We start from the raw sequence: 15,496 nt of genomic DNA, 5'->3' as shown, positions 1-15,496 counted from the left end.
GCTAAACTAGGGACGGCTAGCGCAGATAGCCCTTGTGTAGCTTTGCGCGAAATTCAAAAACAAACAAACAAACCGACCAGCATGCACGAGCTACGAAGAAAAGTGGAGGGACGCAGTTCACGAAACTTGCCCAGGACGAAAAAATGATTGGCTACGGCTCTGCGTAGAAACTATGTAATTAATGTCTTAACTCATTATTAAAGTCGAATAAACCATTGGCTCTTCCATAAAAGTTTCACACGAATTTATTACGCAAATCAGATAAACCGTCAACTCGTATAGAAGGTCACATTTAACGACGTATTTCATTACTCAAACCTAATAAACTATTCACTCTCTCGTCAGTCTATACATCTGACATCACAGCTCAATGCTAAAAAAGAACCCAGAAACAACTGACTCTCCTGTGTGTTGAAATTTAATACTTAACATTTGAGCTCATTACCTAGTTCTTATAAACTATTGACTGTCTTGTAAAAGCCGTATATCCATTTTCATGTTCCATTAATGAAATCCAATAAATTGGCACCTCTCCAATGGAATGCTGCGGGTTGGTCCTGTGGTATAGCTCTGGATTTTATGTTTGAATCCTTGCGATACAACAAAATATTCCCTATGATTTAAGCTGACTGGCTACTTTGCCTTTGGTCACTATTTCAGAATTAGGGCCAGAAAGAGACAGCCTTAATGTCTTTTCCATAAATACAGAAATACAATTAGCCCATCACTAAAATCCGGAAAAAATCTGTTAATCAACTTTCCAACGCAAAAATTCTACAAATATATTCATAGCCCATTAGTCAAATCTGATAAATCAGTATTTCTCTATATATGCTTCGCCCCTAACATCAAAGTACACTACCTGACTAAAGCTTTAGCTTTTTCTCGTAAAAGCTTCCCATTTCATGTCATAACTTGTTGCTCAAATCTAATAATCTGTAGAATCTCTAATAAAATTAATTAACTGTCATATCTCATCATACAAGTACGAAAAATAATACTCTAGACTTTCTATCGCAAGTTTCACATTTTCATAAAAGTCTGTTACTCATATTCGATTAACCGTTAATTTATTTCTTCCAATGATGAACTTGAAGCTTCAACTATATGCTTACAACTCAACTTCCTTTCAGACGTTTCTTTCTATATTACTTGGAAAAGTGAACATTTTTCGTACATTTATGGGAGTTGCAAACATGTTAAGGTACAGCGTGCAAATAGCTGGCATTGTACTGGGTTGATCTTATACTTGTGCTAATCGCACATTATCAAGAGGCATTCCTTTATGGTATATCTGACTTTCGCGTGGATGGTGTGCTGCAGAATTCCTTTAGGCTTGCACCAATAGGTTCTGTAGTCGCTTCAGTTTTTCTTATTTATTTTAAAGGCAATGACTAGATATGATCTAACCCCAATGAGTATATATTGGTTGATCCTCTAAGCGTTGGCCAGATTTTCGTTTGATATGTGATCGTCTATCAGACGTTGATTTATTTATTTTGTTTGACTTGTTCTCCTGCTTGATATATATAAAAGCATTTTGTTTTATTGTGAAACTTGTGTTCAGTCTGTTTCTTCTCTTGAGCTAAGTCAGTATTCATACTAACCCTGCAATTCATTGACTGTCATGTCTCTTATAATAGTGATTGTTGTTCTTACTTGAGCACATGAGAATAGTTCATTGTACGTCTGTTTCAAAAAAATGTTGTTTTAAAGTGGGAGGTTAATAAGGTGTGAAAGACATTCACACTTAGAGTAAAATTTGAGAACATCAAAAAGTAGTAAAAATAAAAATTGAAGTTATCAGCCCCTGATCTAGATATTTTGAATATATTTTAGTGATTGATTGTGCGTTGTAAATAAATAATTACTACATTTTTTGTAGAACCGAACCAGTTACAGTACCAGTGAAGAAGGGCAGTCTCAGTCTTCTGATTATGAGGAAACTGAGGAAATCGAAAAGGTAAGTTTCAGAAAAAAAAACCCATCTCTCTTTACTTAAGTGAAAGGTTGTTAAGGTGCAGAAGAAGAATATTTGAAGTCGAAGCATAATGACTATCCATATTAAAATTTTAGTTAACATGAAATATAAATGTGGAGAAAGAGAAAAATTCGTACATTTGTTTGTTTGTTGTTATCACAAAGCTACACAATGAGTTGTGTGTGCTCTGCCCTCCACATGTACCAAAACCTGATTTTTAGTGTTATAAGCCATCAGACTTACTACTGAACCACTGAGTGGTGGAGAGAGAGATCAAAATCATGTGAATATGTCATATAGGAGGGAGGGTGGCAATAAATTCCAAATAACATATACAGGAGAGAAAATCCTAATTCATACCAATTTGTATAAGTATCTTTGTGAGCTCCATTCATCACCAACTATTGAAATTAATACATACTATGAAAAAAAAAACCTTAACTCATACCAGTTTGTACAAGTATCTGCATCACCCTTTGAAATGGACTCGACCACCACCTCTCTCCCCCACAGGGAGTAGATTGGCTCATACTCAGGGCCAAAGTGATACAAACTATTAGCCATTGCTATGTGCAGCCATTACATTAGAAATAGTATTAGCACATGTTTATAACCTTTCAGCATCTGGTTAACGAAAATGTAACTACACACAGGACACCTGCATGAAAATTTAGAAAAATAATGATACATAATAAAGGTATATCCTATATCAGACATTTTTAAACTTTTTTGTTCAAGACACACCAAAAATTTTTTTATTATTTGGAAGGACCACAATGGGATCTGTACACCATACTGCCACTTTCTTTACATAATCATGCAACTTTTCCATGGACCACAAAAGGAGTCTATTGATCACAGATCGAGAACTGCTGTTCTGTATTATTTGGAAGGGTGAAATTAATGGCTGTTTCAATTATGACAATAACAACACTCATTACAATGAAATGCCATTAAACTAAAACAAAATTGTTGTTTAACTTGAACAGTTGGTGTAAAGTTTGATTAATTCTCAATAAGTGTATGATATTCAACCAAAAAAACTTTGAGAAACACACATTTAAATGACATAAACGTTTTTTTGCTAAATGTAACATAGTGTGTTTGTATTATTAATTGAGTATAGTATCTTGTCAAAACAGAGATTAATTAAAATATAGCCATCTAACTTGATATAATAGAATAGAGAATTATTTTCTAGAAAATGGACAGTGGGCTGTCACGTGACCATAGTGGGCGATCTTCATTAGCTGGGCGCGTCCGTGAACTCCATCGTGATGTAAGAAGAAGGTTCTCTCGGTTGAAGAGTTCCCGTTGCATGCCGGATACTGAGGTAAGAGCAGCTGTACATTTATAGTTTTCCACTAGGGGATGTGTATGGTAAATGCTTTATCTGTACATTACAGAAGTTTTCCTGTAATTTATTTCAAAAGGAAGGGATTTATTCACAAAGGTGAATAAAAATCCTTTTAAAAGTTCTTGTGGCAACTTTTATTAAAGCTTTAAGAAACTACATTTGATACATTCACTTGCATCCTCCTGTCTTTAAGCAAAAAACATCTTTTCTCTAGATACTTTATTTTTTACATTTCTCTTTTATTTTTGTACAGCACTGTTACTTAACCAGTACTATAATAGTACACTTTCCCAACAAAAACAAAGTTTGGGTATTGTACAGTTATACTAGATATTCTGATCAATAGACAAAAATACACAAATCTTAAAATTATACATAATGACCACTTTATGTTTAGGACATAGGTTAATTCCTATTTTAAAGTGTAAAGAGGAACATCTGATATCTGATGTATGATGTATATTTTCAATATACGGAAGAAGACCTGGAACAACAGTCTGCACACTAGTCTCCATTTTAAACTTTAGACAGGGACACCATACGTATTGGTTGTATGTTAGTCTCAGCTTTAAAAAGCAAACAAGAACACCTGGATCAAGATATAATCATCAGATTACTTCCTCCTTTAAAATGCACATAGGAACATCTAGAAGTGTAGTCTCTTGGTCTTTTTGTGCCTAAAATATAAACACCTGGAGGTGTAGTATAGATGTAATTTCCACTTTAAAATATATATACAGGAATAACTGAAAATGTGGCTGGTACAATAGTTCCCACTTTAAAATACACATTATTTCCTGCTTTATAATGTAAACAGAAACATCCGAAGGTATAATTTATATGCTAATTCACACTTTAAAATATATAACACATCATATGGCTAACAAGAGACAATTTGGTCCTTCAAAGCTGTCCTTGCACATCCACCAGTATGCCAAGATTTTTTCCTTCAGTCACTCTATTGAGTAGGTTCCCATGTATGTTAAAGTAATATCCAAATTATGAAAACCTATTACCTTGCACTTAGTATAAGTAAAGACAAGGTTAGCATGACCAGGGGGAGCAGGATGTACACTTGCACAGAATGATAGGTTCTTGGGGGTGTAATTATGTAGAATTCCTCTAATGGCAGAAGAGTGGGAATGTGGGATAGGCAACACAGTCAGCTTTTACACAGGGTGGCAAAACGTGTTGTGTCGGCCCTGATTAAAGGTCATTTGCTAAATATTAGTCCAATTTACCAATTGATCCAAGTCTTTCTGTAATACCTCAATGTCCTTAGTACAGCTAAAGATAACTAAGAGTTTATTGTCATCAGTAAACTTTACTAATTTAATAATAATGTCCCTATCAGTATCATTAATGTCAATATGAAAATGGGAAGACCCACAAAATGATCCCTGAAACACCCCAGTAGCAACAAGGGCCCAGTTTGGCTTGACTCCATTTGACCATCCTACAATCTAATTAAATAGTTTTTCTGCAACTGCTACTGATGTGATTTTCTTAGTTACTCTTTTATGTAGCACCTGATCTAAAGCTTTTTAAAAATCTAAGAATACTAAGTCACACTATTTCCTTCATCCAGATAACAAATAACATGTAAGAAAAAATTAATAATGCAAGATTTGCTTTTGGTAAATCCATGTTGGCTTTCATTTTTGATATCATATTTCAATAAATTATTTCATGAAGCTTCTAGAAGCTCTAGAATTTCCCCCCTAGAAATAAGACTAAATGGCCTATTATCTCCAGGGCAAATATTATCACTTTCTTTAACATTAGGAGTAATATTAGCAACTTTCCAATCCTCAGGCATCTGCCCACTCTATTAACCTATCAGAAATGAAAGAGAGAGGCTCACATATCTGGTCTTTTGCTTGCTTGAAAGCCTTAGGGACACTTTGTCTGGCCCTGATGCTTTATATGCTTTTAATCCCTAAATCTTTCTTTTTACAACTAAGGGCTTAATATGTTAATCATTCAAGCCAATTCCAATATATTATAGAATGCTTAAAGTCAGTAATATTGCTAATATCTTCTCTTGTAAAAAACAGAAAGAAACACATAAAACCTCAGCAGTCTCATGGTCTTCAACAAGAACCTTGTCATCAGTATCCACTAAGGGCCTGATTCCCATTTTAACATTTTGCTTACATTTAACATACTTTTAAAAAATGCTTAACATTATGAACCAGCTCTCTCCATAAGCTTTCTTATAGCTCTGAAATTTTTATAACCTATCTGTTAACTTAAACTTATGGCATTTATCCCTACTTTTCTCCTCTATATTTTTAGTAAGCCAAATATGTTTGACCTTCCCTGTTACCCTTTTTCTGTGTTTAGGAACATGCCTACTTCAAATTAAAAGCAATTTATTTTTTAAAATTTCCAAAATATGTCCTACTTCACCTTTTAACTCAAAAGGACACATGAGGGTAAGGTTTATGTTTTATTTATACTTTACAATGGAAACAAGTATACCATCGAACATACATAAGCTTTGCTCATCATTCACTTTGCAAGAATTGTAAATGAACCATGGTGTACTGGGTGGGGGGCAGGCAATGAAAAGAACTTAGAGGTACTGACAAAGATTTTGTTTGCTAGCAACTCCGGGAGCCAGTTGACCAACAGGATGGAATTACTAGACCAGGGAGTTCATTAGAGAGTCTTCCTAGTGAAAATGGTTCCAGCTCTCGATGTAGTAAGTTTTGGTGTTTTTTCTCAAATAATATACTAAATATATTAGACATGATAGTTTGTTTTATTGTGTAAACAAATGTTTCAACTTCACATCACAACTTAATATCTGCATGAAGTATGAACTTAACTACAGCCTGTTTTACATTTAAAAAAAGATGTCCTTAAATTATAACTTCAAAAGATATTGTCACTGACAGTTTGACATCTGATGTTAAATAAATTACCTGAACTCTTTGCTGATCTACAGCAATTTCCAGAAGAATTAATTGTAAGATATGTGTTATAGAAAATTATGTAAAAATTTAATAATTGAACTAATTTTTTCTTTACATATTATGTTAAACTCTTACCTGACATTTACTTAAAACGTGAAAACTGACAAAAAAGGCTCAGCAGTCACAGTTAAATCCAATATTTGAAAATATGTTCATGATTTGAAACTAATTTATCTTTCATAATTTTCAGTGCAATGTATGAATTACACCTAGCTCATCAACATGTTTAATTTGTTAATCTATATGAGTATTTTCTACTGCAGTGCCATTAGTCAGAGAATTAACAAAACTGAGTAACAGGTAGTTGGTTCTCCTATAATTATGAATTTAGGAAATATTCATTGTCCAGTATTATAAGTAAAAAAATTAGTAATTAATATTGAAGAATAACAACAGATAATTTATTAAACTCATTTATCTCCAATCATTTAGGTTTGCAAACACAGACGCCATCAAGCAGTAACCGTAGTTCTACCTCTGTTGGAGAAGATGAGGGAACCCCATACATTGGTCCCTTTTTGGGTCGAGCGCGTGCCTTAACTGATTACACACCTAGTCCATATGATAGAGATGCCCTTGCTTTTAAGGTAGGCTGTTTTTTCATATTCTCTCTCTATTTCCAAAATTATAAATATAACAGGTAATGAATTCATCCGCTATTGTAACCATACTTGGGAAGTTTTAGATTTGACTTACTTTGAGATTTTTTTTTAAACTTATATAGTACATTGCTGATACATAACTTTAAATACTCAATCATAAAATCTTAAGTAATACTAAAGAATTTTAATTTAGCTTCTTTAGTATTACTGAAATAATAAAACAATAAAATATACTTTTGAAGGTAAATAATTTGTATGAAGGACAACAATGTATAAATTCTTATTTATTGCACTGAATAAAAAAAGCTCGTAATTACATTTTGCCTAATTTTCATTGGATTTACTGGCCTAGACATGAATTAAACAATTAAAATGATTATAATGAGATTTTCAAAAAAAACTAATCTCAATAAACATAATAACAAAAATTAAAAATAAAAATCTGTTAGTCGCAAAAAATACATTAGCATGGACACTGTGCTTTCTACAGGAATATCCTAAGGATTATATAAAGACATTGGAACCCCAACAAGGTATAGGAATTTTCAGAGTCTCCGGGCCATGTTCACATCTATGTATGATTGTAACTCTGCAGTAATATCTTAATTTATGGTAAACTATTTTTTTTCTGGTGTTTTATTGTTTAGAACTATGTCAACATGCACTTTCATAATTTTTAGATAAAATTAAATTTGTGTATTTTGTTCTTTTCAAAAGATAAGTGACAATAATTGTTTTACTTTATTTTAAGATGAAGATAATGCACAAATTGTGTTTTGTTTTGTTTTTTGTCCAGAAAGGGGATATTATTGACATTATAGCTAAGCACAATACAGGAATCTGGGTTGGCATGTTACATGGTCGTGTTGGCAGCTTTAAATTCATTAATGTTGAAGAACTACGAAAGGAGGTTCGACATCGTCAACTTCGTTTCAAGAGGAGTACACAGTTGGCTTCACTAGCTGCTATGAGACCACAGACATTAGAAGACATTCTACACATGGTTGGATTAGAGGTTAAGCATAAATATTTTATCATTTTTAAAAACACTTTAATACTTAGAAAGTAAGCATCATAATTTCTTCTAGTTTATTTTTCTGTACTTGTATTTTAAGCTCAGCAAGTTTAAAATCGATTTTTCTTTAGGATTTTTTAAATTAGCTCAGGAAAAATTTAGTATATTTTAATATTTTCTTAAATCAACTCAGTCATATTCTTTAGATTTTGCTGCTTTCTTAAACCATATCTTCTTTATTTTTAAACCAGTTAGCCATATTCACTGTTCTCTTAAATCAGTGCTGACATGTTCTTAGTTTTCTTAAATCAATTCAGACACATTTTCTGTTTTCTTAAGTCAATTCAACCATATTCCGTTCTCTTAAATCAATTCACACATATCCTTTATTTTCTTAAATCAGTTCAGACATATTTTCTGTTTCTTTAAGTCCATTCAGACATATTCTCAGTTTTCTTGAATCAGTTTAACTGTATTTTCTGTTCACATAAATGAGTTCAGTAATAGTCTCTGTTTCTTAAATCATATCAGACATATTCTCACTTTTCATAAATCAGTTCAACTTATTTTTTGCATTTCCTTAAGTCACATTTGTTCTGTCTTTTAGAATTTTATAATGGTGGCTTGGAAAAAAAAAACAACCTAATGATAAAAAATGATGTCCTCATCATTAAAGTTGATCATCAAAATTTGATGAGGAGTAGATTTTGAGGCTCTAACTTAAATAAAACTTTTCTTTCAATATAATTTTATCTCCTCTGTGTTTCCGGCCAGTTTTTACCTGTAATTTCCTTAATACTTATCTTGACACAGTTTTTTTATTTATTCCTGACTCTGTACTGAGTTATATAAATTCAGAATTTTTTTAAAGAAATACATATGATTTAACCATATTCTTAATTTTTTCTGCTGTTGTTGCTCCTTTACTTTCCAAGTTTGCATTTATTCTTTCAAAAATATTTGACTTTTTCTGTGTCTGTAATCCTGCACGAGTGCACAGATTTTATTTTTGAATTTAAATAGAAACTGTTCGAAATATGAATCCAACCTTAAGTTAATATTAAAGATAAAGCAGGATGGTATATATTCTTTGAAGAGAGTGGAGATTGAATTTAGGACTACACTTTCCTTCTTTACCATAAATTGTGTAAGCATATCATTTGGGAAATTTAACTTTTCCGGTTTAAAATATTTTTATAGAACAATATACCAATATAAAATAAACTTTTTTTAATTGTATAAAATAACTGTGTTAAAATAAAATATATATATTTATATATATGTGAACATTATAGCTAAGTAATTTTACTTTGACAATATGATCAAGTAATTTTTATAATGAGCTGTATAAACATTTTACAGTCCATAAAACAAACAGATGTAATTTTCTAGTATTTGTTTTTTCTCATAGCAATATACCCATATTTTGGTTCTGAATGGTTACAAACACCTAGACTCATTCAAGGACATAGAGATAGAAGATTTGGAAGGGTTAGGTATTTTGGAACCAGATCATCAACAACAGTTGCTAAGAGCTGCAGATATGTTACTGGAATGTGAAGGTTAGCTTTGCTTATACAAATGTTGTAAGATTTAATCTTGTTAACTTTCTAGCTTGAGACATTACAATTATAGTCTGACTAACATTTTGTTATCAATACTGATAATGACTATTTGTTTAGGTATTAATTTTGGTTTTACAGGCACTAAATTAATATTTTAGGCGCTATATGATTACTTTACAGCTGTAAAAATTATGTGTTGTTACATACTGTTACGTCTCCGTTCGTTAGTTAATTTTCCGTAAATTCGTTCCAACGAAACTTTAGCGACACAAGTCCTTTCTTAAATAAAACTGGTTTATTCTTTCTGAATACAACTTTACGATACACTTAATTTCAACAGTCGCTCTATAACAAACGCTATAACTCACGTGGCCAACAATATTTTGTCTGCATACATTCAATTACTCATTACCTACACACTGTTCCATCATGTTGTGATCATCTTATATATATACCAGACTACCCCCAATCTAGTAGTCTCCCGATAATTCGCGAAGGTTCGAGAGAAGGATGTGGCATGATACTAGTCACGTGACCTCACTGACGCAACAATACTATTCTGTGTGGTATTCTCAGGTGTGCACTGGTAACTTTAAAAGAAAGAATAGTAATTGCAATATCAGGAGGTATTGCACAAAATTTTATGCAAAGTTAATGCTGAATATCTGACTTGATTGAGTTGAGGAAATGAAACTAAAACAATATAAAACAAAGTGAAAGTAATCCTTATTTACACACAATAGAAGTCTAATCTAATGAGTTCAGAAAGACAAGGGACATCATTACTTTCAAACTGTCAAGATATCTTACAAGGAAGAACTCTGGATGAAGACAAAGTACTAACCACTATATTGAAATCAAAATAGGATCATCTCTCTCAAACTGAATACACTACCCATGTTATTGGTTATTCCATAAGTGAAAATAGGGAGGACATAACTTTCAAGTATTTCAAAACCTATACATAGTGATATCACTAGAGAACATTGATTTAAGATCAAAATAGACCTGCAGTAACATTGTCAGTGAGGAGGCTTAAAAATAACAAAATTGGATACTTACTTCATGATCATGTGCAAGTTAGACAAGAAATAGTGTGTCAACTGTTTAACACTAATTTCTTGATATGCAAAAGTTGACAGGCTTCCCAAATGCATTTATAGCTAAAAGTTTTGGTAAATTAAAATTGTTTAATTTGGTAAGTTAAAAGAGAAAGAAAACATGTTATTTCTTCTTATAACCAATGAAATATAAAAAAATGAGAATGCCATGCTCCTTTAGTACCTTACTTTTTAAATATTTACACCACTTACCAGGTACACAAGACAAAAAAATCACTACATTCAGCAAAACCAAAGTTATAATGCAATGTTACAGTGCATCAAACTCAGGGTCCTAAATTCTAAAAATTTCTAAACAATTCTTCACAAAAAATTCTAACCAGTCCTTATAATGTTTAACATTTGTACTCAAAGAATATTTATAGATACGTTAATTCCATTTTATCAATTCAAGATGTGATTTTTTTCAAAGAAAGACACAATTCTAAATATGTAAATAACAATTGCACAATACACAAAATACAAAAATATACTCTTTAACAGTGATTAACAGTATAAAAATAATAATAAAAATTAGAAAGTAGAGTCATAATATAACATTCAACTAAACTCTTGAGCATGGATGGAATGTTACATAAACATTAGAACTTAAAAGTACTTTTTTTACCATATTCAAAATCAAAATTAACATGTAAGAATAAACTTGGTAACAAAGATAATTAGAATTTTTAAAAGAGATAATATGTAAGTACTTCACTGTAGTTATAGTACTAATGTCCCCCCCCCCCCATTGATATATTATTAAATGCAAAAATACATATTGAAAATACCGTTTAATAATCATGGTTCTTTCTAAGTTTCACATGGTGAAGGCACTTGAGCAGAGAATATTTTTGAAATAAAGAAAATCCTTTAACAAAGATGAGCTAAAATAACCAATTTCACAGAAATACACTCTTTAATAGCATGAAATTTGTAAAATGTTTTAAAATATAAAATACAACATTATACAAAATCAATTTCTCATTAGCACCAACTGTCAAACTAATTGTATTTGATAAGAAGCAGTAATACATAAGAAATATCTTTTCAATCGTTTAAGTATCACTCATTAAAACTAAACTCTTTAATGTGGACAATTGTTGACACCACTGAATGGACTTACAATAGAAACAAAAATAATCTTTGGTATAGATACATAAACGTCAAAATTAAATGTACAAGGCATACCACCTTTCAACATCAATTAAAAGATTAACAAAAAATTAAAACCTACAATTCAAAGACAGTATCTGTTAATTCAGTGCAAAAATTATTATGTCTTATACGGTTTATTGACAAAATCAGTTATGTCATAGTAAGGCACATATAATTTTCACGAACTTAAATAACCGATTCATAATGAAACCATGAAAAGAATGCAATTTCCAAATGGGGTACCGATCTCATGTAATCAAGAACTAAATGTAGAATTTGTTGTGTTTAACAAAATAATATTCTAATAGCTAATATCAGCTACAGTAAACTAAGGGCAAAGTCACTTTATTCAACAATTTGTTATGATATATAGATACTAAGTATATGTTAGGAATGTTGATTAACAACTTATATTATGTGGTTCTATCTGTAGATTATGTAAGCAGAATTAGTCTTTGGAATTTCAGAATGTTTGTAAAAACTTTTCTTTTAACGATTTACTATGTTGGAAAAACGAACTTCATTATGCTAAAAATCATGTACTGATGTCACTGTATTGAAGAAGTAACTGATATTATGTGTAAGTTTCTGTTTAGATATTTGATATTCAATCTTATCACATGCTTGTAAAGAAATGAAACAAAATGTTGTTTTTATTGCAAGTTTTTCACTGTAGTTAATGATTCTGATGTTAAATAATTTGTAATTGTTTCAATGGTAAGATATTAATGCTTAAAATTAGTGTTGATACCTACAGCAACACATAGTCTTGCCACCCACCCTGAACGTGAAGAACCGATTGAAGATTCATCTCTTGATAAAGAGAAGAATACGGGACGAGATTCTGGGTGCTATACTGGCCGTGAATATTTCACTAATCAAGAACCTTCCAGGGATGTTGATAATTTCCATTGTGTAGGATGTATTGGACACTCATCAAATAGTGAAAATATTTCTAATGAAGTTCTGAATGTAAGGAACAATTTGGATGCTGATTATTTGCCACAACAAAATGCACAAACTTCATCCCAGAGCTATAACAACACCAGCACAAACTCAATGGGTAGTTTCAATATTCCCATTACTTACTCATTCAATCTGAGTACCACTGGTAATGAGCCAATTTTTGATGAGGAAAAAGTGGTGTTGCGAAAAAAAAATGATGATAGTCGTTCTTCAAGAGCTCAAATTGTTGAAAATGAGAAGCATGAAACACAAGCAACAGCAAATTGTAGCCCTGAAGATGTTATCAAAGTGTCCTCTCAGCTATCATGCTGTGAAAATGGCTGCTTTCCAGTTGATCACGAAGAAAACATGACGGACTCTAAAAGTTGTACCTGTGTCGTTTGTTCCATGAAGTCCAAATCTTGTATCGCAGAGACATTTCCTCAACCGACGAGCCCGGTGAATACTAAGTGTGTCCTATCAACTCCTCAGGACTCTCCTGTACATGTCTCCTGTGGTTCCGGTTTTGCCATGAGAGTTAGGTGTGCTACTTTACCCCGCAAAAAGCAGCAGGACTCTGAAGATCCTCCTCCTCCTGGAAAACGAGATCACAAAATCGTGGAGAAAAAACAGAACAGAAAGTTTGGATTCAGAAAAGGAACTTTACAAGACACCCGTCACATTATCCAATCCCAAGGGTTAACCTTATTATCTGTTGTAACCAATAAGTTAGAGGAGGAAAAAATAGATTTGTGCCAAGAGCCCTACACGGATAAGGTAAGTTCAGTATTAAAAAATCATTATGATATATTTGAAGACTTCAGTCTACTTAGATTTTTTTCAATATTACCTAATTATTTATAGTACTCTTTAAGAACATGAGCCTATTGTGCCTATATACTCGAACTCATGAACTATTTAAAATAATTTTGCTGTGACTCGATATCTGTTTTTATTCTCTTAAATGATGATGTTTAGAACGATATTAGAGTAATTTTTAAGATCATGAGATTAAAATATTATTAATTTAATGTATTTATTTCGAAGTATTTAACTACATGTTACACAAACGTACATACAGATAGAACTACTTATCCTCCAAAAACGTACAAAATTAGATATTTTTATAGCTTTGTAATAGCTTACTTTTTCTGTACGATCTCTACGTCCTCTTCATTTTTACACAATTATTTTGAAATGAATTATAATAGAAAAATGTTTGATTAAAAATTAAGAACACGCAGTCTTCCGTGAGCTTCCACACTGAAAGAAAATAAAAAAAAGGGCTTTAAATGTTTTTTCTAGGGTATTGAAAAACTACGAAAATTCTAACAGCCAGTTAAATGAAACTCCGTTTGATACATGCTTGATAATATTCTTTTGTGACTGCAGTTAAACATACCAGTCATTTGAGATAAAATGGTTTATAAATGAGCAGTTATGTGTATATCACTAAAATAGTCACGTTTCCTTCAGACCGGGTTTTGTGGTATTCCACCAGCTTTAGTACAGAGATATTCGGAAGAACTTCAGAGGGATATCTATGACGTAGCCGAAGTTCTCGATCAAGCTCGGATCAATGCTCTTCATCAACAAGAAAGAAAAGGGGTAAGTAACAGTTAACATTATACAATCTCTACCATAAATGGGATTAGAGTATAGTGACAAGACTATTTTATACAACACTGCACATTCTCATATCAAACCTGACGAAGAGCAGTTGATCAAAATTTCGTTTTTGAAATATAATAAGAGATTTCCTTTCTTGGGCGCGTGTTCTTAAAATACACTTTTTTGTGTACTAAAACAGACTTTTACGTCCTGTGAACTACTACTTTACAGGTATATTATACCATACCTACTAAACATGGGATTAGAAAGCACTGACAAGTATTATAAAAATATTCTAAAAAAAGAAGCAAATCAAAATTCCTCGCAAAATTGGGACTAGAATGTACTGTAAAGGTACTACTTAATATTATACAACACCTTCGAAAACTAAAGAAACACAAATTATTCTTTAAAACGTGGTGAGTACTTTCCAAAACTAGGATTAGAATGTACCAGCTATAATTAATGTTTCTAAAAAAAACCAATACTAATACAAGTTATAAACTACCGTTAAAGAAAAAAAGTAAGTAACAGCTAAGCTATCACAACTTTTATTAAATAAAAACAACAGAAGTAAGCAGTGAGTAAGAGTGCACAGCTCGATTCAACAGAAAAAAAAGTCTGTATATATTATAATTAAGTCTCTACAAGTTTCCGTGTTTAAAAAAAGAATGTGATGATTAAAAGTTGAACAAGCTTTGCTAGTGTTTAAAGAGTTACCTCTAGCGAAAAAGCACAATTCTTCATTGGGGATTAAAGTATCACTGTTTCTAAATAGAATATAAGTAACTATCTTGTATTTTAGAAAAGTTGAAGTGTATTTTGTTAACTGATAACTCCAACCATCTTGATAGTATATATACGTTTAAGTTCCAAAGGCTATTACCACACCTCGGTAACTCGCTCTATGTGCGCTTAGAATAAAACGCTATCGATTATAAGGATAATGCTCACAAAATTAGCTTTCGCTATTCTGTATGTAAAATTACCTATTTCAACTGTAGTTATTGCAATCAAATGTATGATTCAGTTTCTTCAACTCGTTTTAGAAATTACAAATTAAAATATTAATTCATGATGTTAGAAAAACACGTAGGTTCAAGAAGTATTTATAGAAATGAATAAAAACCCTATAACCCGAGTGCTTTATAGGGTTATAGGGTTTTTATTCATTTCTATAA

The 15,496-nt window shown here is 31.7% G+C and overlaps 1 protein-coding gene across 4 annotated transcripts in view; it reads left to right on the top strand.

The window, feature by feature from the left end:
* The window catches only part of LOC106460071, a 190,334-nt gene that overhangs the window by 171,605 nt on the left and 3,233 nt on the right, over positions 1 to 15,496 (top strand). For all 4 annotated transcript variants that reach the window (XM_022386693.1, XM_022386694.1, XM_022386692.1 and 1 more), the window contains 8 exons: positions 1,886 to 1,963; positions 3,183 to 3,314; positions 5,949 to 6,045; positions 6,752 to 6,906; positions 7,718 to 7,936; positions 9,348 to 9,498; positions 12,517 to 13,481; positions 14,181 to 14,312. In XM_022386693.1, coding sequence (XP_022242401.1) covers positions 1,886 to 1,963; positions 3,183 to 3,314; positions 5,949 to 6,045; positions 6,752 to 6,906; positions 7,718 to 7,936; positions 9,348 to 9,498; positions 12,517 to 13,481; positions 14,181 to 14,312 — 1,929 coding nt within the window. The remainder of the gene's footprint in view (positions 1 to 1,885; positions 1,964 to 3,182; positions 3,315 to 5,948; positions 6,046 to 6,751; positions 6,907 to 7,717; positions 7,937 to 9,347; positions 9,499 to 12,516; positions 13,482 to 14,180; positions 14,313 to 15,496) is intronic.

The sequence above is a fragment of the Limulus polyphemus genome, unplaced genomic scaffold, assembly GCF_000517525.1.
Source record: "Limulus polyphemus unplaced genomic scaffold, Limulus_polyphemus-2.1.2 Scaffold702, whole genome shotgun sequence".
NCBI lineage: Eukaryota > Metazoa > Arthropoda > Merostomata > Xiphosura > Limulidae > Limulus > Limulus polyphemus.
Note: the sequence above shows the minus strand (reverse complement) of the source record. Positions and strands in the feature narration are given on the sequence as shown.